This window comes from Dipodomys merriami, unplaced genomic scaffold, assembly GCF_024711535.1.
Source record: "Dipodomys merriami isolate MVZ:Mamm:240054 unplaced genomic scaffold, mDipMer1.0.p SCAF_15, whole genome shotgun sequence".
NCBI classification, from domain to species: Eukaryota; Metazoa; Chordata; class Mammalia; order Rodentia; family Heteromyidae; genus Dipodomys; species Dipodomys merriami.
This window is the reverse complement of record NW_027202826.1, coordinates 33,554,638-33,581,728: the sequence shown is the minus strand read 5'-3', so window position 1 is coordinate 33,581,728 and position 27,091 is coordinate 33,554,638. Positions and strand designations below refer to the sequence as shown.

Genomic DNA, 27,091 nt, shown 5'->3' with positions numbered 1-27,091 from the left:
CTCTCTCTCCTCTCTCTGGATCCTACTAATTCTATCTCTCTGGACAACTCTGATCAATTCAGCTATACTCTTTCAAATTATGGATCTACTTTCATGTCTTCAGTATCATTTTTCTACAGATGCCTATGAATAATGCATCTTTAGCTCAGGCATCTCTCTGAGCACTCTGTAATTCAAAATGTCAAACAATAAATATGAAGACTGTCTTCCTCACTAACTCATTTTGAGAATCACCTACATTTGAATCTACTGGCTTTTTTTTGGGGGGGGGGGGCGGTCAAGGGGCTTGAACTCTGGGCTTGGGCACTGTCCCAAGAACTCTTCAGCTCAAGGTGAGTGCTCTGCCCCTTGAGCCACAGTGTCTCTTCTGGTTTTCCAGAGGTTTATTGGAGATAAGAGTCTCACGGATGGGGCTGGGAAGGTGGTTCAGTGGTAGAATGCTTGCCTTGCATGCCTGAGGCCCTGGGTTCGATTCCTCAGCACCACATAAGCAAAAAGAAAAAAGCTGGAAGTGGAGCCGTGGCTCAAGTGGTAGAGTGCTAGCCTTGAGTTGAAGAGCTAAGGGACAGCGCTCAGGCCCAGAGTTCAGGCCTCATGACCGGACCCCTCCCCCCCAATAAAAAAGAGTCTCATGGAGTTTCCTGCTCGGGCTGGCTTTGAACCATGATCCCCAGATCTCAGCCTCCTGAGTAGCTAGGATTACAGGCGTGAGCCACCAGCGCCCAGCTCATACATTTGTTTTCTGCTTCCTCCTACCACTTAAATGTGACCAAGTCTCTTCTGGACCAGAGGTTGATTTACCTGGTAAAGTGAAAACTTAGCAATGGCAGTCTTACCCACAAGGAGATAATGAGTAAAGGTTTGGAAAGATGGTGCCAGTGGCTCACACCTGTCACCCCAGCTATTTGGGAGATGGAGATCTGAGAATCATGATTCAAAGCCAAGTTAGACAGAAAAGTCCGTGAGTGTTTTCTCTGATTAGCAAAACTCTAGAAGTGGAGGTATCTATCAAGTGGTAAAGCACCAGCCTTGAGGGCTAAAGCTAAGTAAGAGAGCAAAGTCCTGAGTTCAAGCCCCAGTACTGGCACTGATGCGAGTGAGTGCACACACACACACACACACACACACACACACACACACACACACACACACACACACACACACCCAGAGTATTAAGAAGAAAGTAGAATAATGAACATCCCCAGTACTGGCACTGATGCGAGTGAGTGCACACACACACACACACACACACACACACACACACACACACACACACACACACACACACACACACACACACACACACACACACACCAGAGTATTAAGAAGAAAGTAGAATAATGAACATCCCCAGTACTGGCACTGATGCGAGTGAGTGCACACACACACACACACACACACACACACACACACACACACACACACACACACACACACACACACACACACACACCCAGAGTATTAAGAAGAAAGTAGAATAAAGAACATCCCCAGTACTGGCACTGATGCGAGTGAGTGCACACACACACACACACACACACACACACACACACACACACACACACACACACACACACACACACACACACACACACACACACACACACACACACACACACACACACACACACACACACACACACACACACAGAGTATTAAGAAGAAAGTAGAATAAAGAACATTCTCACATGAGAACTGGAAGAAAGCTGACAGGACTGACAGGAGTTCATGGAGCTAAGAACTTTGGACTGTTATTGGGAGAGAAGAAATGAGTTAGTGAGATCAGCTGAGCAGAGTGCAGAGAAAGGGAAACTCAGACTACCTGTGCTTGAAGAGGGAAATAGGACTGGGGTAGTGGAGGCATGAGGTATGGCTCTGCCGGGTGGTAAGGAGACGGGCTGTAACCTGACAGTAACAATAATCTAAGGACAATCTGAAAACGAATACACTCGCTAAAAGTGGTGGTACGCACAAAATGCTATTTTCAGAGCTAATTTTTAATATCCTGAGTTCACTGGTATAATAATTTCAAGTCATTCTGGCATTCATATCCTGGCATGTGTACTTATAGAAATCAATGCAGTAGCGGCTCAGAGTTGAGTGAATAACTGGAATGGTAACATTAAGTTCTCCTCAAACATCCAATGCTCATGGCCACAGGTCCGTGCCCCAATGGACAGTGCTCCCCAGTACCCACAAACAACCTGATTACAGTACAATTATGAAGGAAGCTTTAGACTGTCTCTATTGCTAAATAATTTCCTTTCATATTCACATTTTATTTGCTTTACCTTAAGTCGCCCTCTAATGAGGCTGACATCTACTACTGCTGATTATATGAAAGCTAAAGTGTTGTTAAACATTCCTGAAAGCCCTGCTTCCAATTTTCAGGAGGAAATTAAATAATGTATAAATCAAATACTGGGCCCAAGCCCAGACAACTGAACATCGTTTTGTCCTTTCAAGGCAAAGAGGAAGTGTCTGCTGTGGTAGGGACATGCCAAGAGAAATAAAGCTTAACCTCCGTTGCATGTGAAAGTGATTTCAGATAATTGGGGTGTCTGCAGATGGGTTAAAAATGAGACCACATACTAACCCGAACTTTCCGTGCAAGTGAAAAAAAAAGTATCAAAATCTAACCCCCCACCTTAAAAACAAAGTATGTCAAGAACAGGACATAGCCTTCAAAATTTTACTTAGAAGGGAAAGCGTGAGGAGAGTCAAAAGAAAAAGGGAAATGAAAATGTATGGCCTCATGACCATTTACCACTGGCTCACAATTTGATGTCTTTGTAATTGTAATCTCTAGACTCAAAATGGAGGAGAAGAGAGGAAGGTGACAAGGCGGAAGACAGAAAGGGAAAATTTAAGTATGTGAATGAAGATGTAGGATGGTAAAAAAAAACAAAAAACACAAACTTTAGATTAGGAGTGGGCATATATATTTTATAATTTGACGTATTTTCTCACTGTCCATATCCTGTACCAAATAGTACATTTATTATAATCTGGTGACCCTATGTTGACAAGTGCTCATCCAAAGTCCATAGTGGCTATTAGGTTTCACTCTTGATGTTGTATATTCTGTATACATTATTAGTTTCACTCTCCCTTAAGGCTTTTAATACTGGAACAAATAACTTAGAGAAACAGAGGCACAATCTATCTTGGATCATGGTTCAAAAGGCTCAGTCTATGGGTCAGCTGGCTTTATAGCCCTGAGCTATGGAAATGGAATGGAAAAGCAACATGGCAGCAGGAACATGTGACAGAAGAGGTTGCTCACCTCACGGTGACAAGGTAGTATAAAGGCAGCCAGGAAGGGGCCAGGGACAAGACATATCTTTCAAAGTCATACTTGCAATGACTTCCACCAACCACAATCTACTTCCTACCTTCTACCACCACCCAATAATGCCATCAAATTGAGTCCTCAATAGTCAGCCAACATGGTTCAGTCACCTCACACCACCAGCTGGGTACATAGAAGCCTTTTGGATGTCACTCTAATATTCAAACTGTAAAACTGTCATGAAAGACCCATATACTATTCAGTATTTTCAGAATGGCTTCTTCCATTTAGCAATATGGTTCTTTCATGTATTTACTGGCAGTTCACTTATTTGTAGTGCTGCACTGTTTGGATGTACCATACCAGATTTATCTGTTCACCTATTAAAAGATACCTAGGTGGGGGGCTGGGAAGTGGCTTGGTGGTAGAGTGCTTGCCTTGCATGCATGAGGCCCTGGGTTCAATTCCTCAGCACCACATAAGCAGAAAAAACCACAAGTGGTGCTGTGGCTCAAATGGTAGAGTGCTAGCCTTGAGCTGAAGAGCTGAGGGACAGCGCGCAGGCCCAGAGTTCAGGCCCCACCACCGACAAAAAGAAAAAGACACCTATGTAGCTTTGGCTTCCACTGTTTTTACTGTCGATCTTTGGTCTCCTAATTTCTTTCTCTGGCTTTAAAGTCAAAAGGCATAATAGTAGATACAGTATTAAGAGCAATATATTCTCTACTACAAGTGTGAAGAAACTATGGGCCAGAAGTTAAGTGACACATGGAACCAGGCTCTTTCCAGTGCATTTGTCTGAGCTTTTACTCCAGCATCTAACTGTACCTAAAGGTATGTACACATTAGCAACCTGAAGCACAAAAATCTTCTAGTAGCTGAATTAGATTGCTTAATTTGGGGGTATCATACCAAATGTCATGAGATTTTGTTTCCTGTATCCACTCTTACAAAAGAACAGATGTGAGCTGTGAGTTGGCTCATACCTATAATCCTAATTATTTGAGAGGTAGAGATAAGGAGGATCACAGTTCAATGCCAGCATGGTCATAAAGTTTGAGAGATCCCATCTTAACCAACAAAAATCTGGGTGCAAGCCTGTCATCTCTGCTATACAGAAAGCATAAATGGAGAATTGTAAGCTAGGCTGGCTGGGCAAAAATGAGACCTTACTTGAAAAATATTGCAATGCAAAAGGGATGCAGGCGTGACTTTAGTAGTAGGTTCCTGGCCTGGGTAAGTGCAAGGCCCTGAGATCAAACCATTGTACTTCTAAACAAATAATCTGCTTGCTAATATAAGAGACAGAACATTCAAGTACCATTTGTCTTAGAAGGAAAACATTTTTCTATTAACTTTGCAATTACTGCTAAAAGTCATGATGAAAACAGATCCTTAACTTTTTTCCTTTATCCAAAAAAGTTCAAAATTTTACCCACATGTATTGATGCAATAGAATCTTTAGATCTCTAAGGATACTTTGAAATAAGTGAAAAGCACAAGTTATTGTGACCAAGAATGTAAATTTCTAAAACAACAACATTTTAGTCAATATATCAGAATAACATTAAAAAACAAAAATAAAAGTGAAAAATAGAAATACTAAGATCTGAAAATTGATTCTATTGGTTGATTAGTCACTGTTAGTGTCTCATGACACCACGGCAAGTGATTGCTGTTGATCACTGGTAAACAGTAGTGCTGCCCTCTAAGTTGTTTTCTGTCTCCTAATCCCTGGAAACTGAGCACATGCTATCTTCCATAGTGAGGGGACACTAGCATTACAGATGGAGTTAAGATCACTAAGTACTTGGTATCTTACCACAGAGGAATTATCCTGAGTCATTTGGATAGGTCCAGTATAATCAGAGGGTCCTTTAAATGTACACTAGGAAGCTGTGCACTGGTGGCTCATGCCTGTTAAGTCTAGCTTCTCAGGAGGTTGAGATCTGAGGACTACAGTCTGGAGCCAGACTGGGCAGATAAATCCATGAGATTCTTAACTTCAATTAACCACCAAAGTGTGTTTGGGGAGGGGGAATGGAAGGGAAGGGAGCTGAAAGTAGAGCTGTGGCAAGTGATAAAGTGTCACTATGAAAACAAAAGCTAAGGGAAAGCATCCAGGCCAGGCTAAGATTTGAAGCTGTTGGTTTCAACAGAGGAAAGAGCCAGCAGCCACGGAATGTAGGAAGCCTCATGAAGCTAGAAAAAAGCAAAGAAATGAGCTCCCCAAAATGAGCACAGTCTTGCTGACTTTAAATTTAGTTTAGTGACAGCCTGGTTGCCTATTTTCAACTTCCTGAACTTCAAGATGACAAATGTATGTTGTTTAAGATACTAGGAAAATAATTTTATATGTAAAAGAATATAACTGAATATTAACTGAAAATAAAACTAGAAAGTTGATTGCAACAGGAGAGATAAGAATCAAGTACATGTTATTTCTATTAAAAAAAGAAACCGTAAACTTATCACCTGAAAATAGCAGTACAAAGTCAATTAAAAGTAATAATTGGAAGCTGAGCAGTGGTGGCTCACATCTATAATCCTACCTACTCAGGAAGTGGAGATTTGATGATCATGGTTTGAAGCCGTTCAGGCATAAAAGTCTGTAAGACTCCTATCTTCATTAACCAGCAATAAGCCTTAAGTGGAGATGTGGCTCAAGTGGTAGAGCACCAGCCCTGAAAAAGTCAGGGGACCACATCCAGGCCCTAAATTCAAGTACCACCACCACCACCAACAACAAAAGCCAGTACAACAGCTACTATTAATTAAGCACACTACATGTGTATAAACTCTACTCTTCACAATACCTGTGAAAGTCTTACTTTTGCTATCTTTTCAGTCTCAGAGAGGACCACAACATTGCTTAATATATTGCAGCTGATAAACTGCAGAGCTAGGATCGTAACCCAAGTCCAGGAAATGTCACTGCCAGTAATTCTCCACCAGGTAATCATGTCCCCTCACCACACCCCTATATGCCTCTCCAACCTCACAAGACTGCATTGCCAGTGTGTATGGCAGCATCCTTTGCAGGACATACTTCACAGGACTTTCCACTCATTTTCCTATCCCCCAAGAGATCAAAGTCATTAAAATAAAACCCTGGTAAGATGATGTTAAAAAACAAGGAGCAAGCCAGGCACTTGAGCAAAAAAGCTCAGGGACAGTGCCCAGACCCCAAGTTCAAGGCCGATGGCCACCACTAACAATAAAAAGGAGTAGAGAAGACTACCAGAAACTCCTTTTATAACCTCTTATATTTCTCACTGTAGGTCCCTCAAATCAAAGGAAATGTAGACTCAAGGAAAGAACAGATTATCTTAAAGAAGATAGACATTTGTTCTGTTTATATTTAATTGGAACATATGAAGTAAGGAGGAAAAACAAAAGAGAAAAGGGTAAAAAGGTATGTGTAAGAAAAAAAGGACTGCAAGCCGGGCACCGGTGGCTCATGCCTGTAATCCTAGCTACTCAGGAGGCTGAGATCTTAGGATTGAGGTTCAAAGCCAGCCCGGGGAAGGAAAGTCTGTGAGACACTTAACTCCAATAAACCACTAGAAAACCGGAAGTGGCGCTGTGGCTCAAGCGGTAGAGCACTGGTCTTGAGAGCTGAAGAGCTGAGGGACAGTGCCCAGGCCCAGAGTTCAAGCCCTGCGACTGACCAAAAAGAAAAAAAAAAAAAAAAAAAAGACTGCAGAGAAAATAAAATCACACAATTCAAATCAAAATACAAACTGTTTCCAGAACACTTGGATGAGAAGGTGAATATATTTGTACAACTCAAATAACAAACTTGTTTCATCACGCAGTGATTGAGTCATAGTTGTATTCCAAATCATCAAGTCACTTCCTTTGGGATTCTACTTACACAAATTTATAACCACCAGTAAATCTGACTTTGAGTAAAATATTTCAGATGGCAATGCTGCCACAACTCTGGTAAGACAGACAGTTGGTTTTGCATTCTGGACACTTGTTTCACATTCACCCATAAAAGAATTACATCCTCTTGTTACCAGATGGCCTCTCCAAACACATGGGCTATTTAGTGTGGGGAGAATTATCACTTCCAGATTAAATCAGTGCCTTCAGCACTTGTACTAGAGAACTGGGTAACAGGATGTGATAGGGTTTAAAAAATTATAAACTCTTATATAATCTGGATCGTGCCCATGTTTGGATGATCCAAAGTTGTTATCAAGTATCAGAAATCATGCCCATGATAAAAGGTCACTTTATCTCCCAACTTTTGAAGCACCTGGCACCCATAAAATATGTCATTACAGTTATGACTCCAAGGTGCAATAGGTGGGTCTCAAACAACTCTTAAAGACCTAAGTGTTAGAAGCTTGGTTCCCCAGGAATGCACTACTGAAAGGCAGAAGAATGTTTAGGAGAGGGAGCCTACTGAGAGAACTTTAAGTCATTGAAAGTGTGCCCTTAAAGAGTACAAGACAACTCCAACCCCTTTCGCTTTGGCCTCTTTTGGCTTCTAGGCTGTAAGGTGAGTGGTTTTGTTCTGCCATATGCTCCTGTCAGGATATGGTGCCTTGCCATAGGCTAAAAAGCAACAAGGTCAATTAATTAGGAACAGGAAACTTCCAAATCCTGTGAGTCTCAGATCTCAGCTCCTGCTAGGATTATAGGCATGAGCCATAAGCACCCAACTCAGATTAATTCTTTCTGAAAGTAAATATAAGCTTAGATTGCCAAGTGGGCAAGAAACCAATAAAAAGTAATAGTAGAACTTGAGTAAAAATTGTTGAATGGACAAGACTTTTAATGCAGACAGGCCCTGAGCAGTCATTATTTAAAACCAAAGTATTAGGGAATCACTGTCACCTCAGTTTACTCATTCCTATGTTATTGTAGAGATAAATAGCATTAATTTATGGCAAAAACTTTCATCAGCATGTGACCATCCACATATACAAAGCCTTTCCTTTCTCCTTAAGCAATACAGATGTAGTACATATAATTTTCTATAAAAATTCAAAGAAATGGGGAGAAATTAAACATGTTTGGACAAAATGACAGGTACCTCAAAATCCAGTATTTTGTAACTTTAAAGGTTGAATTTCCGTTTCCTATTTAACAAGAAGGATCAGACTCCATGCATTAGAGTATATACGGCACATAGTAAAAAAACAACATCAACAAAACCCCCTTCAGGTGGCCATTCATGGGACAGACTTGGCCGAGGCTTGGAGATAGCTAACTCTGGCCCAGCTTCTCTCAACTGGTCCTACCCACAAAAATCATCTTGCATTTATAGTCATTCTTACTTCTTACTTTACAAGAATTGGCCCCTTTCTTCTGGTTAAAAGCAAAATCATTCTTTGTGCCAGTGACCCCAATCTTCTGTGAGCTTTACCCATTTTTCCAGATTTTTCTCTCAGATATTTTTACTAACATTTCCTACTGAGTTCCCCTGTTCAGGTCTTTTCTATTCTATCCCCTTCCTCATTATCTCATTACTTACTAATTTTTCCCCCTCCCTCTTTTTTTCCCCTTTCACTTAAAATTCAACAGTGATAGCTACAGTAACATCTTTCTTTAGTGGCTATAATCATTTTTGCTGATTTGTTTACTGAACAAGTGCTATGTAAGCTGTTTTGAAGGGTAAGCCTTGATCTCTCTTAAGCTACCAACCCTAATGGAATAGGGCCCCGTTCTTATGTCCTTAGTAAACCTTGTTTATTTACCTTTTTATTGACCTTATGTTCAAACACAGTCACATAAGAGTTGGAGCTTCAAACTATAAATTCAAAGAGAATACAATTCAGTCCATGAGAAACTGTTATAAGCAGTTACCACGAGGAAATAAAAAGGGAAATTCTACATGCATCTCTTTCTCTCTTTACTCAGCCTGTATTTATATTTCTCTGTGAGAAATAAAAAATAGGAAAAAAACTACAATACTCTTAAATTATTTTATTTTTGAATGTCAATTTTAACTAAAAAACATGAATAATACAATGATTGGCTGAAATATTGCCTGTAAAGAAGAAAACATAATCTTTATGTGTGGTAAGTTTACAAGTAAATTGATTCTTCAAATACCAACAAACTTATGTGTAGACCCCATGCAGATTACTCCTGGAGTGACAAAAAGTTCAGAATAAAAAAAATGAACAACACAAAAATTATTACTAAAGTCCTTTTGTACTAATTCAAGCTATTATGTTTTTATAGATTCTGGTAGGACGTAAACCTAACCAAACTAAATGTAATTTTTTTTTTTGGTTGGTCCGTCCATCCGTCTGTCTCTGTCTCTGTCTCTGATCTACCTAATCAGTGCTGGGCATGGAAACTAGTGTTAGGACTTGTGTGTTAGTGCTTTATCACTGAGCTAAATCCCCAGACCCTAAACACAACTCTTGGGGATCCTTTAAAGTGAATTAAAAGATGCAAAGGGACTACTTTTGCTACTACTAAAATAATATCTTTTCCAAATGTGAAAAAAAGCTTAAGTACTTATTTTTGCATTGTAAAACAAAGAAAAAATATTCACGATTTAGACTTAGCACAATGGTAAAAAACAGTGTCTGCATTATATCTAATGTTTTTGTTTCTAAATGAACAGGGATTGTCCCACAAATATAAAAACAAAACTTATTGCCAGAATTTGTTAAAAAGGAAGCTAGTTAATATATTAACTATATAGTATAGTCAACCAATAGTATAGGCTGACCTAGGAAGCTACTAGTATTCCTCATCTGAAGCTATGAAATCTGAAACCTGAGTTCAAAACCTTCTGGACTGTGGCGCATGAGGAGATTAGGGATACTCAACTAGAAAAAAGGTCTGTAAAAATAATCAGAAAAAAACCTGCAGACTGAAGAACTCCCCAATCTATAATGCTTTTGCACTTGAGCGTTTTCAGATATGAAATACGTAGCCTATGTTAAAAATACCAGCAGTAAATTTGTTAAGATTTTGTGGTCACATTAAACCTATTAAAAAGACCTGTGAAAGAAAGAAAGAAAGAAAGAAAGAAAGAAAGAAAGAAAGAAAGAAAGAAAGAAAGAAAGAAAGAAAGAAAGAAAGAAAGAAAGAGAAATTTGAACCCAAGCATTGGTGGCTCAAATCTATAATCCTAGCTACTTGAGGAGCTCAGGTAAGAATGACTGTGGTTCAAAGCCATTTTGGAAAGAAAGCTTCATAAGACTCCTGCTCAACCCATAGCTAGTGGTGTGCATTTATCACCTCAAATGATGTGGGAGGCTGAAATTAGGAGAATGGCAGTTCCAGGCTAGCTGAGGCAAAGATGTTGGAGGAAAGCTGAGTCCAGTGGCACACATCTGTCACTCCAATGACAACAGAAAGCCTAGAGCAGTTGGATCATGGCACATGCCAAGGTAGGAAGCAAATTTTTATTTGAAAAAATAACCAGCAAATAAAAGGGATAGAGGCAGACTCCAGCATTACAGCAAACTTAAGGCACAGCTCAAACCCCAGTGTCAAAGGAAGGGAGGAAAGGAAGAGAGTTGAGGGACAGAGGGAATTTTTACAAAGAATGTAAATATATTTTCAAATATAAATTGCTCACATCTACTTTTCTTCTAGTTTAAGGTAAGATTAAAATCTGTTTTTAAATTCCTAATATTTAGTAGAGAACATATTTGAGGACAATTTAACCATTGCATCACAACCCTCAACAATCATTTAATAGTTTTAGTAACATTTTATTTTATTTTGTCGGTCGCGGGGCTTGAACTCTGGGCTTGGGTGCTGTCCCTGCGCTCTTCATCTCAAGGCGAGCGCTCTACCGCTTGAGCCACAGCACCACTTCCAGTTTTCTAGTGGCTTATTGGAGATAAGAGTCTCACGGATATTTCTGCCCAGGCTGGCTTGGAACCGCGATCCTAAGATCTCAGCCTCCTCAGTAGCTAGGATTACAGATGTGAGCCACCGGCGCCCGGCTACTTAGTAACATTTTAATAGAACAGTATTTTTTAAAACACAGAATTATCGTCATTTGGGGATGAAAATAAGAATATGTCTACTGTGAGCATTCTACATGGGATGATATACATGTAGTACTATTGTCCTCAGCATTACAATTCTGTGCCTTATTTTAACATGAGAACTCAATCCTGACCTGAAACAAATATTACTGTAATCAGTAATATTAATTTCCTAAACAATTTTTTTCTAGTAGAATCAGAGACCCTTAAGTTTCCAAAGTTGCTAGATTTAGTATTTTTACATTAATGAGACTTATATAAAGAGAAAATACAATTAGGCTGTATGGAATGCTTTAGCTAAAAAATATGCTAAAATAAGGACATAGACAAGTTTTTAAACAAATGTTTACATATTTAAGAAGGAAAATATGTATTTTTAATAATGAAAAACTAAGAATAGTCATTACAGGTGCTTATAGAGATAAGCCAGTTGAAATAAATGCTACATGTAGCTATAAAATATAATTTTAATTTAAAGAATTAAAACTGAAAACTAGGTAAAAAAAATTAGGTAAGTTATGGATTTGCTGATCATCTTGAACACTTTTTGAGTGTTTACTAAGACAAGCACAACAGTGTGCTCGTCATCTAATCTTCTCTAACCTGAGCAAGACTCTGAAGTAGAGAAAATTCATATTGATTTATGATGAGGAAAATGGACACAGGTAGGAAATTGTTCTAGGTCAAGAATTTATTTCATGTAGTAAAAAATGTTAAGAGACAGTTGTCACAAATATTGGTGGCGAGCTTTTTTTATCTGGATTAGAAATCAGCTTCCCATCACCTCAGACAATGAAACAAAAATATGTGACTCTACTAAAATCTATGTTAACATTAATAACATATTTTGCATATCACTAAAAATAATATGTTCTCCTTGAGTTGATAACTTTGCCTGCCAATTTTTGTTATAATTCTGAAGGTGGAGAAGCATAATTAAAAATGGCTTATACAAGAATTTTGGAGAAATTAGCTTGAAAAAACAGAGACAAAGCCATCTAATCTCCGATAAGGGAGCTAAAAAAAAATAGAACAAAGACAGCCTCTTCAGTAAATAGTGCTGGCAAAATGGGTTAATCACTTGTAGAAAACTAAAGTTAGATCCTTATATATCATCCTGCACCAGAATCAACTCCAAATGGATCAAAGACCTCGGAGTCAACGCAGACACTCTGAAAACATTACAGGATGGAATCAGGCTGAAATTTTCTTAATAGAGACCCAGAAACACAACAAATCAAAAAGGTTGGACAAATGGGATTGTATGAAATTGCAAAGCTTCTGCATGGCAAAAGATATAGCTAGCAAGATAAATAGAAAGCCCACGGATTGGGAGAAGATCTTCACTAGCCATACAACGGACAAGGACCTCATATCTAAAATATACCTGGAATTCAAAAAATTAAATCCCCAACAACAAATCCTCAAAGGAACAACTGCCCAATAAATAAAGGGCTAAAGACTTAAAGAGAAACTTCTCTGAAGAGGAAAGGATGGCCAATAGACACATGAAGAAATGCTCAACCTCCCTAGCCATAAAAGAAATGCAAATCAAAACCATATTGAGATACCACCTCACCCCAGTTAGAATGGTTATAATCAAGAACTCTCATAACAACAGATGCTGAAGGGGATGTGGACAGAAGGGAACCTTACTGCATTGTTGGTGGGAATGTAAACTTGTTCAACCACTTTGGAAAGTAGTATGGAGGTTCCTCAAAAGACTCCACGTAGAGATCCCCTATGACCCAGCAATCCCACTTTTGGGCATTTACCCTAATGATCACAAACAAGACCATACTCAAGCTACCAGCACAACTATGTTTATTGCAGCATTATTTACCATAGCTAACATATGGAACCAACCCAGATGCCCCTCAGTAGATGAATGGATCAAGAAAATGTGGTATATATACACAATGGAATACTATGCCTCCATTAGAAAGAACGACATTGCTCCATTTGTTAGGAAATGGAAAGATTTGGAAAAAATTATATTAAGTGAAGTAAGCCAGGCCCAAAGAAACATAGGTCCCATGGTTTCCCTTATTTGTAATAACTAGTATATGTCTGAGACAAGCAGAAACGGTCCGATAAGTTGATGTTAGGCGAAATGAACCTGAAGATAAGGACTCAAATGTTTTTTTTCTTTCATGCGATTGTTTTTAACATATTTATAAGGTGATTTTTTTGTTGCTTTGTATATCCCTCCCCCATGGTATAACCCCTGCTTTCACTGTATTTGATGTTGGTATAATTAGGGGAGGGGGAGGGAAAAAATAAATTGTTTAAATAGGGATACAGGTGGACCCATTGCAACAATGAGATGTACAAGACGTTATGTCGAAAAATGAACTTTACAACTTTGGCGCATGGGGGGGGGTTTAGGGTAGGGGGAGATGGGAAGGGAAAACATAGGAGGAGGCAACAACAATGCTCGATAAGAAATGTACTCATTACCTTGCTCATGTAATTGTAACCCCTCTGTATGGTATTTTCACAATAAAAAAAAAGAAAATTAAAAAAAAAATAATTTTTTAAAAAGCCAAATAAAATAGAGACAAAGAATTTGGAAGAAAGTAAACAAACAGAATATCAAGAAGTTCTATCATCATTACCATGGGCTTAAGTAATTCTCCACAGATAGAGATTTACCTTGGATACCAGCCTTGGGGGCTAGATTATTGGACAGGTCCCAACTAACATACCTTTCCTATAAAGGGGCTTCCATATTTGGTCCTAAAATATTGTATTAAATATGTTGCTAACCAGCTTTTCATTCAACATCTACTTCCTTTCTGACTAATGCATCCTGTAAGCTGACAGAAGTTTTAAATATCTGCCAAGGAGTCAGTAAAACAGGTATGCCAGCACAAGGTGTTCTGGTGAATGACTGCTTTGGTGTAAACATCCTATCTAAAATAGCCCTTAGGTAAGTTGAATTAATACACTTTGCCAATTTAAGTAGAAGTTATAATGAACTGTAACATACATTTACTTTCCAAACAAAGTTTAAGGAAATTTAAAGCTCACTACTACATTATTTCATTTTATAAAAAGTTCTATCAAAATATCTCCCAAATGACAGATACTGAACTTGACAGGCAACTATTGTTAAGGAAGCTCAAAAGGAGAACCACCAAAGATCTCAGGACAGAAATCAAACAAACCACCAGGTGTTGGAATCTTTAAGCAGGTAAATTGTCCATTTCATTCAATGAAAAAATTGTCAAAATTTCTTAAGGAGGCTGGGCGTTGGTGGCTCATGCCTGTAATCCTAGCTACTCAGGAGGCCAAGATCTGAAGACTCAATTCAAAGCCAGCCAGGGCAGGAAAGTCTGAGACTCTTATCTCCAATTAATCACCAGAAAATTGTAAGTGGCACTGTGGCTTAAGTGGTAGAGCGTGAGCCTTGAGCTGAAGAGCTGAGGGACAATGCCCAGGCCCAGAGTTCATGCCCCATGACCAACACCCCCCCCCAACACACACACACAAATTCTTAAGGACAATTTTAGCAAAATCCAAGTTCTATGCACTGTCAAGAGTTCTTAGGACTTGTGGATTTTTTTGGGGGGGGGTCCAGTCATGGGGTCTGAACTCTGGGCCTGGGCGCTGTCCCTCAGCTCTTCAGCTCAAGGCTAGCGCTCTACCACTTGAGCCACAGAGCCACTTCTGGTTTTTTTGCTTATGTGGTGCTGAGGAATCGAACCCAGGGCCTCAGGCATGCAAGGCAAGCACTCTACCACTGAGCCACCTTCCCAGCCCTGACTTGTGGGGTTTAGAAGCAAGCCTTCAGAGCCCTAAGTCCTCAAGATTCCAGGGATCTCGAAGCACTGTAAGATAAGCATGACCAGGTTCATTGTCCTTGCAGGTCTAATCCTAATGGATTCTTAGTACAATTAATTTATGACAGGTAGAATACATACATTGTTTTTAACATGAGAGGATCATAAAGATCAGAATACTTCTATTCCCTTATTAGTATTGATTTTTGCTCTGAGGGACCCTTTTATTCACATTTATTGGCCACTAGATAGAGCTACAGTGATAAGGTCTCTGCTCAAAGAGTGTCCACTGAAAGAAATGTTATATAATATTGCTTGCAGAATATAATCCCCCTGGGGCTGGGAAGGTGGCTCAGTAGTAGAGCGCTTGCCTCACATGCCAGAGGCCCTGGGTTCGATTCCTCAGCACCACATAAGCAAAAAGAAAAAAACTCCGGAAGTGGTGCTGTGGCTCAAGTGGTAGAGCGCTAGCCTTGAGCTGAAGAGCTGAGGGACAGCGCCCAGGCCTAGAGTTCAGGCCCCACAACCGGACCCCCCCCCCCAAAAAAGAATATAATCCCCCTGACGATTCACTTGCCTCATGGCAAGTTTATGGTGCTAATATCACATAAAAGACATCTTTAATAGTCATAATTGAGACCCAAATGAGAGAGCCTGTGGGAATGTGAAGGCTGTATCTACACAATGGTGCCAGCCAAGAGGGGGTTAAGAGCAGGAATGTGGCTTGTGCTCTAGCTGATGAGCTCCTTGTACTAGTGGGAAGTTGTTTCCAGGTTCAAGGCAGGAGCACCATTTTCTTATGTGCTGAAAGATACTTAGTTAGCTAGATGCTTGTACCTTTAGACACAGAGGCCAACCAATCTTTTAATACAAATCTGACAATAACATTCAATACTATTTTCAAGGTTCTCCCTTGCCTAAAGGAAAAAAGATAGTTGAGATGACATCCACATTAACTTCATATTTAAATCTCACCCTTTTCATGCTTCATATTCCCTACTTTTTCTACCTGATTCTTCCTTTTTTTTTTCTTCCTTTTTCTTTTCTTTTTTTTTTTTGGTCGGTTGTGGGGCTTGAACTCTGGGCTTGAGGGCTGTCCCTCAGCTCTTCAGCTCAAGGCGAGTACTCTACGACTTGAGCCATAACTCCACTTCCCTGATTCTTTCTTCTAGTCATACTTAACCTACATTCCAGACCATACCACTCTCTTTCCTCTATTTCTTCTTTCCTATCCACCAGAAAAATGCTTTGGGGAACTCCTCAATATCTATTAGAACTCAGTTCACGTATTTACTCTGGAAATCATCTATCCCCTAAATACCATCTTGTAGTATCAGCTTGCTTGCTTTCTGATCACTAGATCACACCACCTAAACACATTATTACAGAACTTAGCTGCCCATACATCCTCTCTATAACCTGCGAGTTTTAGATACAGGGAAATGAAATAGATGGATAAAGGGGTAAGTAAGTAACCCAAAGTTCCTAAAGAGGTAGGTAAACACAATTACTGTTAAAAGAAATACATATACACATACAAACATTAAAACCAGAACTGTTTAGTTTGCTGTCCCTATCTATAAAAAGATATCTTTAATAAAGGTTTAGATACATTAAAGGGAAATTTGGCCTGTACAAAATTATTTCAGAGATTCTTCTATTGACTCCGAAGCATCGACTGATCATAATCAAGTCTTTTAGGAGGAAGGAAAAAATTCAGGGCCTTGTGCTAACTTAGCTTGCTTTCACTCTACCACTTGAGCCATGCCTCCAGCCCAGCTTTTTGCTGAGTATTCTTGGAGATGGACTTTTTCTGCCTGGGATGGCTTCAAACTATGATCCTAGATCTCAGCCTCCTGAGTAGACATTATTACAGGTCTGAGCCAGTGACACTTAGCTGAAAGTATTATTAAAGCCAGTATTTTGGCTAGTAAAATGACATGAAACATTACTTATTACAACAAAGACTGTTACTTATCCCACATGGATATAAGTCTGAGAGACATCAACTATGCTGCTGGGTTCCAAGAAGTGCAAAATCCTAGTGCCCTAGGGAATCTCTCAGGAGATGAGGCTGACTCCTATTAAAGTAGTTGAAAAGAACACTACCTTAGGAGCTAAACAACTACCTTGGAAGCATGTATAAAGGGGCTCAAAAGGAACAGTTGCTTTTGGGTGTGGTGGTCAAGGTGGTTGGATGACATTAAGTAGTAATTTCAGTAGGTTGTATAAGAAAAGAGTATTTTGAAATTCGAGGGTTAGAAGCAGAATTTTAGGATAAAGGCTCAAAAAAGAAAGATGATCTCCAACAGAAATAGAAGGCTAATTGGCTTTAGAGGCATGTTTTCACAGGACAGTTTCTCCTCAGGTGGGCACAGAGTGCTCCAGGCAGTCTGCAGGCGGCTGGCTGTGCAGGGCCATAGTGCCCTGCTTCACACTGCAGAAGACAGATACAGGGCTGCCAATCTCTCTAAAGGCAGTGAATGGAGAGCTTGAGACAACACCAGAGCATACTGTCCTACTGGTAAGCAAGTAAGATGTATCGTTAGGTAACCTGGTCAGAATAGTGGTCCATCCCATACTCTAATTCAATAGCTCTGATTTCTTAGTTGGGGAATACTGTCAGAAGAGACTTCAGAAGCAGGAAGAGTACAGACATTCTAAGTGGCTATAATTGCTCTTCCTGTTTTCACTGTGTGGGAGAGAAAAAAGATGTCAAAAGGAACGTTAATTAGCAAGACAGAAAAGTAATTTAAGGCTTTCCTTTTATTAGCTATAACAGCTCAAGCATGATGAACAGAACACTTCTTGAATTAATGAGGCACACCAAAAGGTGATTTTTTAAAAAAACATCAAACTGGCATGAAGACCTTAGCTATTTAATATTAGACCCCAAAAAGGCTTAGAACACAAAATACACATTTTAGTGGCGGACATAATAAATATTGAACTGCTAAGCAGAAAGGGTAAAAGGCAATCACCTTTGTGAAATGCTATTTATGTGTCAGAATTTGTTTCTTGGTGCTTTTAAATTTGTTATCCCCTTTAAACCTCAAAGCAATTTCTATCACATAAAAGGTTTTAGAAATAAAGAAAATAGGTTTCAAAAAAGTTAAATAACTTGTAGGCCATCTTGGAAGAAAACAAAAAAAAGGAGCCACGATGCTATTAAAAGTCTACTCAATGGCTGGGAAGGTGGCTTAGTGGTTGAGTGCTTGCCTAGCATGCATGAAGTACTGGGTTTGATTCCTCAGTACCACATACACAGAAAAGGCCAGAGTGGCACTGTTGCTCAAGTTGTAGAGTGCTAGTCTTGAACAAAAGAAGCTCAGGGATGGCTTGGAATGTGGCTCAGTGGTAGAGTACTTGCCTAGCATTCATGAAGCCCTGGGTTCAATTCTTCAGTACCGCATAAACAGAAAAAACTGAAAGTGGTGCTATCTATGGCTCAAGTGGTAGAGTGTTAGCCTTGAGTTAAAAGAAGCTCAGGAACAGTGTCCAGGCCCTAAGTTCAAGCACTAGGACTGGCAAAAAAAAAAGAAAAGAAAAAGTTAAGCAGCTTAGGGACAGTGCTCAGGCCCTGAGGGGTTCAAGTCCCAGGACTGGCCAAAAAAACAAAAACAAAAAGGCTATTCAACTATAACACCAAATCACTTCATCCATTTGATTGCCTTGGTTGGAAGGTGAATGTTCAAGTTTTGATATAAACACTTTGATCAACCATCTATTTATATATAGTGAATTCCCAGGCTCCTGGGGAGATATAGATGCCCCTGAGTTCTGATGGGGTTACTACTGGGTAAACTCATCCTAAACTGAGAATATCTGAAGTTGGAGATGTACTTAACATTTCTTGCCTACTGAGGATAGAAGCTTAGAACACAGCACACCAGAGAATATCAGTTGTTTCCCATTGGTGTGTGTGGCTCCACAAGTGCTCAACCCCTCAAGGGAGACCACCTGAAGTTTGTTGCTACTTGCAGGCTGGGAAAAGATCAAAATCCAAACTATGTTTTCTACTAAATATCTGTAACTTGACCAGACAGAAAGTTAAAGACTGTAAGTCAAACCATCCTAAACTGAGGACCATGTGCGTTACCAATTCCACTTAATGAGATAATCACTAAAAGGAAGACAATACCCAAATGCAAATAAAAACTCAACTGTCAGTACATTCCTATGCAGAGGAAATTATGTATTTTAATCATCACCTCCCTTCCCAAGGATAGGGCAGACAGAGGAATGAGCCCAGTTATGCCTTTCATGTATGCACATTTGTCATGGTTATGCTTCCTGTCAGAGAAAAGTTTTCTAAAAGTAACTAGCGTAAGTTGATAAAAGACAAATGAATAAAGTGGAATCTGCTAGAAATAGCTTAAAAATAAAAATCAAAGCAAAAGAAAACAATAGCCATAACCAAAAAAAGACTTATTTCCTCTTGAGCTGAATTCCCATCTACTTTTTAACTGGCAATGGGGTTTTCCATTTATGACTGGAAGCCAAAGACAATGATGGTGGTGGCCACAGGGGAATGAGTGGCAGGAGGCAGAGAAGGGCTGAAAGATGCTGCCTGACCCGTTTGGCTTCTTCCCCTTTTGGCTGCCAAGGAACTTCCTTTCCCACACATCTGGGGCTTCAAGACTGCTTCTCTTCTTTGGATATCCTCCTTGGGGAAGGCAAATGGAGACTTCGGGTATCAAGTATGCTGAGTGTCTGTGGGCTCTTTTATAGAACAATGTTCATTGAACAAATGAAATCACTAAATGAAGTGAAAATATTTTCCTAAGTATCTTTCCTGTAATCCCAGTCATTAAAAGTAACATCACTGCCACCTTAATCATCTTTTGCAACTTTTTAATTAAAAATAAAAACAAATGTTCATTACACTTCAACATTTTGCTTCTAAAAAACCATTTGAGTGCCAGGAATGTGCTCATCTCAGCTCACCTGGCCAAATTCTTATTCTTACATTATTTGTATCTATTTTTGAAGAATATACTACTTCCTGTGAAGGCAATAAACTGAAAATTAATTGGGGAGCTCCTCCTATGACAAAATATTTGGAAATCTATTTTTCTCAAGTGTACTTGAAATTCTATTTTCCTTTTTCTCCCCGTTTATTAAGTGCTTTTGTATTCTGACTAAAGGACACAGCCTGAAGTCTAGGAAGGAAACAAATTAGAGTTTATAAAGTAGTGTGTTTATATACGCTTATAAAGTTTATAAAGTAGTGAGTTGTACAAGGAACTGGACTTTGGTATTTCATTTTACTATTAAGAAATATGAAAATGAGGGCTGGGAAGGTGGCTCAGTGGTAGAGTGCTTGCCTTGCATGCATGAGGACCTGGGTTCGATTCCTCAGCACCACAGAAGCAGAAAAAGCCAGAAGTGGCGCTGTGGCTCAAGTGGTAGAGTGCTAGCCTTGAGCTGAAGAGCTGAGGGACAGCGCCCAGGCCCAGAGCTCAGGTCCCATGACTGGCAAAAAAAAAAAAAAAAAAAAAAAAGAAATATGAAAATGAGTCCTGGCTTTTAAATATTGTAGTAGCATTTTCATTCTGATGGAAAGAAAGAGGAAAAACAGATCTTACAGTTTACCTAAAGCTAAGTTTTATCAACTTAACTATTTATCAATTTTCAACTTCTTTTTTTCTGTGTGTGTGGCTTTTTTGGGGGTTGAACTCAGGGTCTGTGTGCTACGCCTGAGTTTTTTCTGCTAAAGGCTAGCACTCTACCAGAGCATTTGAGCCATAGCTCTACTTCTGGCTTTTTTGGGTGCTTACTTGGAGATAAGAGTATCATAGACTTTCCAGCCCAGGATGGCTTCAAACTATGATCAGCAGGTTCAGCCTACTGAGTAGCTAGGATTACAGAAGTGAGCCACCAGGCCATGGCTTCCATTTTCAAAATTAAAAAAAGAAAAAAAAAGAAATAGCAGTTCTTCTAATACTTGCACAAACTATTTAAACAAAACAAAGAAATTAAAAATGGTGGTGGAGAAAGAGGCTAAGATCTGGGGATAACGGTTCAAAGCCATCCTGGGAAGGAAATTCCATGCAGTTCTTATCTCCAATAAGCTACTTAGAAAAAGTCAGAAGTGGCACTGTGGCTAGAGTGCTAGCACTGAGAAAAAGAGGAAGGGAAGGAGGGAGAGAAGGAAGGTAGGAAGTTCGGCCAAAGAAATACATTCTGAGCCGGGTGCCAGTGGCTCACGCCTGTAATCCTAGCTACTGAGGAGGCTGAGATCTGAGGATCACGGTTCAAAGCCAGCCTGGTCAGCCTGGTCTCCAATTAACTGCTAGAAAACCGGAAGTGGTACTGTGGCTCCAAGTGGTAGAGCTGAAGAGCGCAGGGACAGCACCCAAGCCCAGAGTTCAAGTCCCACAACCGACAAAAAAAAAAGTATTCCAAAAAGCTGTGCGATTATTTAATGGAATTTTATTTTGTAGGCAAAAAAAAAAAAACACTTGAAGTAAAGATTTGCTAGGTAGAGAAAAAAAAATGTGTATCTGCTATAAGATAAAGCATGGTATATTCCTAGAAGCCTTGCAGTTCTTGCTGTGAATACATCTTTACAGTTAAGGAAGATGGATCTTTTACTAGCTTTGCTGTTGTTATTGTTTGTTTTGGTGCTGGTCCTTGGGCCTGGGTGCTGTCCCTGAGCTTTTGGCTCAAGGCTAGTGCTCTGCCACTTGAGATACAGTTCCACTTTTGGCTTTTTTGGTGGTTATTTAGACGTAAGAGTCTTATGAACTATCCTGCTAAGGCTAGCTTTTGGTTATGTTTTGCTTTTCTGGTACTAAGGACTGGGCCCCAAGCCTTGGGGATGCTAAGCATGTTTTTAGTACTGTGAGGGTGGTGCTCTTACCTCTGCTCCTGAGTATTTATCCGTTTGGAGGACAAGTTCATCCAGGTCCACTTCATTACTGATAGGCATTGAGCGAAACTGCAAGGTGAGTATTTCCTTTCTTGTTGCTCCATCTGGTAGAGGCACATAGATGATTGTGTCAATTCTTCCAGGCCGCATCAAAGCCTAGACAGATAGAGTAACAAAGCTGAGAACTGGCATTCCGTATCAAAGGTATCAAGGAGGGGGACATTCAGTATCATAGATAGAACCTAACCCACTATTGTGTACACTTAATAAATCAAGTATCTTCTAGATAAAACAGGTACCTGTGGCTCACCTCATCATCCTAGCTACTCAGGAGGCTGAGATCTAAGGATCACAGTTGGAAGCCAGCCCAGGCAGAAACTCCATAGATTTTTATCTCAAATCATCTATTTAAAAAACACTGGAAGTAGCACTGTAACTCAAGTGGTAGAAAGCTAGCCTTGAGCAAAAGAAAGTAAGGGAACAAAAAAAGAAAGAAAGAAACTAAAGGACAGCACCCAGGCCCACAGTTCATGCCCCAGGACTAGCAAAAACAAAACAAAAAAAACACCCAAACTGCTGGAGTCTAGAATCTAGTTCAAGGACACAAACACTGTCTAGAATATTCCTGCAAATAGAAATGAATATTCCATGGAGAATTTCTGTTACTCAGCAATGTAAGGTGAGTAGAAAGTGACTATCTGTTTTAGGGAAATGTACACACAATTCATATTTATCAAAAAATATTTTTTGTTACTTTCTGTAGTAACCTTTAATATATGAGGTGAGCTATTAGCAAAGAAGTATGTCCAGAGCTGAATTTAGTCAGCTGAACGTTCCTAATAATTTATTGCAGCTAATATTTCAGCTTACTTATTTGGGAAAATCAGAACTAGGAAAAAGCATAAGTAAGACAGACATGTGTAGCCAGGCACTGGTGGCTCATGCCTGTAATCCTAGCTATTCAGGAGGCTGAGATCTGAGGATGCCAGAAGTGGCACTGTGGCTCAAGTGGTAGAGCACTAGCCTTGAGCAAAAGAAGCTTAGGGACAGTTCCCAGGCCCTGAGTTCAAGCCCCAGGACTGGAAAACAAAATAAAACATACAAAAAATAACAAAATCCAAAAGATCACTCTGGTGGAATAACATTGAAAAGACTATGATTTGTATAATTAAAATTCCAGAAGGAAAAGAAAATGGATTACAAACGAGGGCCCCAAAGCCTTCTGAATTGGTAAACAAATATACACAATTAAGAATCTCAGTGAAGGGCTGAGAAGGTGGCTCAGTGGTAGAGTGCTTGCTTTGCATGCATGAGGCCCTGGGTTCAATTTCTCAGCACCACATAAACAAAAAGAAAAAAGCCGGAAGTGGTGCTGTGGCTCAAGTGGTAGAGTGCTAGCCTTCAGCTGACAGCACCCAGGCCCAGAGTTCAGGCCCCACGACCGACAAAAAAAAAAAAAAAAAAAAAAAAAAAGAATCTCAGTGAATTTTCAGGTGGATAAAAACCATGCTTAGATTCATGGTCAAAGTGCTGAAACCCAAGTACAGGAAATCCCAAGCAGGTGAAGTGGCTCATTCTGATCATCCCACCTACCCAGAAGGCAGCAATTGGGAGGATCAAGATGCAAGGTCAGACCCAGGCAAAACCAGGGGAAACAAGATCAAATTTGTAAAATAAATACAGTATAAAAGGGCTGGCTGGTATTACTCAAAATGGTTGAGCACCTGCCTAGAAAATGTGAGCTCCTGAGTTCAAACCCAAGTACTGCCAAAAAATTGAAAACAGCCAGACTCCCTACAGAGAACAAGGATCTGAGTGACCAATGACTCTTAAGTCAAAACAATATAGAACAGAGCCATTAGAAAATCATTTTTAAGGGGTTTAAAAGTAGAAAAATGTCATCCAAGAATTCTATTCCCACTAGAAATAACCTTCAATAGTGAGGGAAAAATAAACTTACTTCTAGGTAAAAGAAAACAAAAAATATGGAATTTATTCTATAAATAGCTACCATAGACTTTATTACTAGAAGTGTAACAACAGATTTTCCAACTTATTGGAGCAAAAAATTTCAAAATATTTCACAATGATCCCTGGATTTGAGGAAGTTCCTTCCTCACCTCTAAAATGCTTATTTGTGTTTTACTTCCAAAAATCTGGGTTTCTGAATATTCAATGAATCTTTTTTTATTTATTCTAATACTAAATGATACTCATCAATGGAGAAACAAAAACTACTCCTCTGAAATATGACAAAGGTAAAAAGACAAGGCTACACTGAGTCTTTCAAAAAAACAGCCAACCAACAAAAAAAACCCTAAGCATCTAAGAGCCAGGCCCCATGTTCGCTGCTGGGGAGGCAGCTGTGAATAACTTCATTATTATTTTTTTAACTTGAAGTCATCCTTTCACCTTTCAGAAAGACTCAAATTCAAGGCTATTTTGAAATTTCCTTTGTAACAGTTGAAAGAACAGCAAAGGCTAGTGACTGCAGCACCCGGCACACACTTGTGCTTGTCTCTCCATGGTGCTGTCCTGGGGCAGTGCATGGTAAGTACTCTTCAGTAATTCTAACCTTGCCTGGCTGGGCCAGGAGCCAGAGAGGCTTTCTCTGGCCTGATCTTGTCAGTGAAAGTTATACTTAAAAAATAGTAGGACACAGCCTTCCTTCCTGAAGAATCCTGAATAAGTTCACTCCCTATCTCAAAGGTCTTTAAAAATACTTCTCTGTTATATTAGGGTAGATGGCTGTATTTTGAATGATGGGATGCTCTGTGATGTTAAATTCCTGATATGACAACTCAAGCCAAGGCTTCTGAATTCTTTGAACCCTTCTAGCTCTAAAGTTGTACTGTAGCTTCTTCATTAGAACAATTAAAAAAATCAGTCTGAATTGCTTTTTCTTCTTGTTCTTTCTCTTTCTTTGAGAATGTACTCCAGATCTTGGGCAAGTTTCTATACCTCAATATCTTCATGTGTGAAGATAAAGGCAATCAGAAAGACACGTTATCATTACACATAAAAAAAATTCTCACAGGATTCAGTAAACAATTCAAAGGATTTCACCTGGAATCTTTGGTGTCTCAGATGTAGAATGTCTATTCTATCTATCTATCTATCTATCTATCTATCTATCTATCTATCTATCTATCTATCTATCTATCTGGGACTCAGGATCTGAATCTACCACTGAGCTACACAATGTAGGCAATTTATCTTATTTTTTATTTTTAATTTATTTAAATGAACTTTAAATTTATGGGCTGGAGATGAAAAATAGGGCCTCATTCATGTTCATAAATTTCTGCTACTGGGCTGGGAAGGCGGCTCAGTGGTAGAGTGCTTGCCTTGCATGCATGAGGCCCTGGGTTTGATTCCTCAACACAACAGAAGCAGAAAAAGCCAGAAGTGATGCTGTGGCTCAAGTGGTAGAGTGCTAGCCTTGAGCTGAAGAGCTGAGGGACAGTGTCCAGGCCCAGAGTTCAGGCCCCACTACTGACCAAAAAAAAGGGGAAAAAGAAAAAAAAAAAAAGCTCCACTACTGAGCTCCATTTCCTTGCTCTCTAGATGACTTTTCACATTAGTGAAACACCCCTAGGATACACTGCAGAACCATTACTAAGAACAAGTCATTACAAAAGCAATGGTTTTCTTCTTCTGACCTGTACATAACTCAAAAGATTTCAGTACTTCACATGAATGTTATTCATCCAAACCTTTACAATAGAGCAATAGAGCTGCATTTTTTGCCTCATAAATAGTAAAATCCAACACATATGGGGTCATACATTCTATCAATTGTTCAAGTCAAATTTAGAATTTTTTTTAATAAAAGGTACTCTTTATTGATAAATAAGTTACAATTAAATAGACCCATGGCTTGCTGGGGAATAAAAGATCACACGAAACACCATCTCTTGCCAGCCCAGCCCTAGTTCCTGGCCTCCGCCTTCTTGCTGGATGCCTTGGAGGCGGCGGCTTTGGTGGACAGCCCGGGCTTCCTGGCCCTGTGCGGGGACTGGGCCTTGGGCTTGCTCCCCGCGGGAGGCCCCGCCCCAGCCCTGGGGGGCGGCTGCCCCAGTAGGTGTCCAGGCCGTCATCTTCCTATTGGTGGGAGAAGCGGTGCCGTTCTGGACCTTGCTGGCTGGCAGCCTGACCAGTCCCCCCTCCCTCGGCCTTGATCTTCCTGTGGGCCTCAGCGGCTCCTTGACCGCGCCCACTGCCTGCGACCTTCATCTCTCCACTGAGCCCGTTGGCACTGGGAGGGGCCCGAACAGCCTTGTCCGATTTCGAGGGGGCCTTGGTGGCCTCCCCCAGCTTTGCTCCACTGACCCCCATCTCACTTTCTTGGGGGCCTTCTCCTTGGCCACGACCCCTGGTTTAGGAGGAACTGTCCTGGTTGCTCCCCGCTGCGGCTCCCGGGCTTTCTGGGGGGCTGTCGGGGCCAGGGTCTTCCTGGGCCAGCTCTTCTTCTTGCTCTTGGGGACCAGTTTAAAGCTGCCCGTGGCTCCCTTGGCCTTGGAGTTGGCAGGCCTGGTGAGGAGCCCACGGCGCATGCCCGAGTCCAGGGCCTGCTTCAGCAGGTACTTGAAGTGGGTGGCGTCCACCGTGGGGTACTTGGGCAGGATACAGACCTCGACGGCCACCACCGACGGGCCCGCCGCCGCTCCCCCGCCTGCAGCGCCTCCAGCACCATGCGCAGCAGCAACGGCTTGCGGTGAGCCAAGGGGAGTTGTGGTCGAGGCCTAGTTGTGAGGACATGGCCGTGTCGGTGGAGGAGGTGAGGCTGGAGACGCTTCCGGGAGCCACGGTCCAGGCAGCTGCAGGCCCTCGTCCTCCAGGCATTTTGTTTACCCTGTTTTCACTGTATTTGATGTCGGTGCCCTGCATCTTGTATATACACTTCTCTAACTTGGGGACGGGAAGGGAAAAAAACAAAATGTTTAAATAGGGATAGTTTGACCCACTGCAACAATGAGATGTACAAGACGCTATGTTGAAAATGAACTTTACAATTTAGGCGGGGGTGGGGGGTGGGGGTTGAGGGAGTGTAGTTTGGGAGGTGCGAGGAAGGGATGGTGGGGGAAAAACAAAGGAGGCAACAATGCTCGATAGGAAATGTACTCATTACCTTGCTCATGTAACTGTAACCCCTCTGTAC

At 40.4% G+C, this 27,091-nt stretch overlaps 1 protein-coding gene across 1 annotated transcript in view; it reads right to left on the bottom strand.

Moving 5' to 3' along the window:
- The window catches only part of Afg2a (AFG2 AAA ATPase homolog A), a 130,149-nt gene that overhangs the window by 17,444 nt on the left and 85,614 nt on the right, over positions 1-27,091 (bottom strand). The window contains exon 15 of the mRNA XM_070022556.1: positions 21,922-22,086. Within this exon, the coding sequence (XP_069878657.1) occupies positions 21,922-22,086 (165 nt within the window). The remainder of the gene's footprint in view (positions 1-21,921; positions 22,087-27,091) is intronic.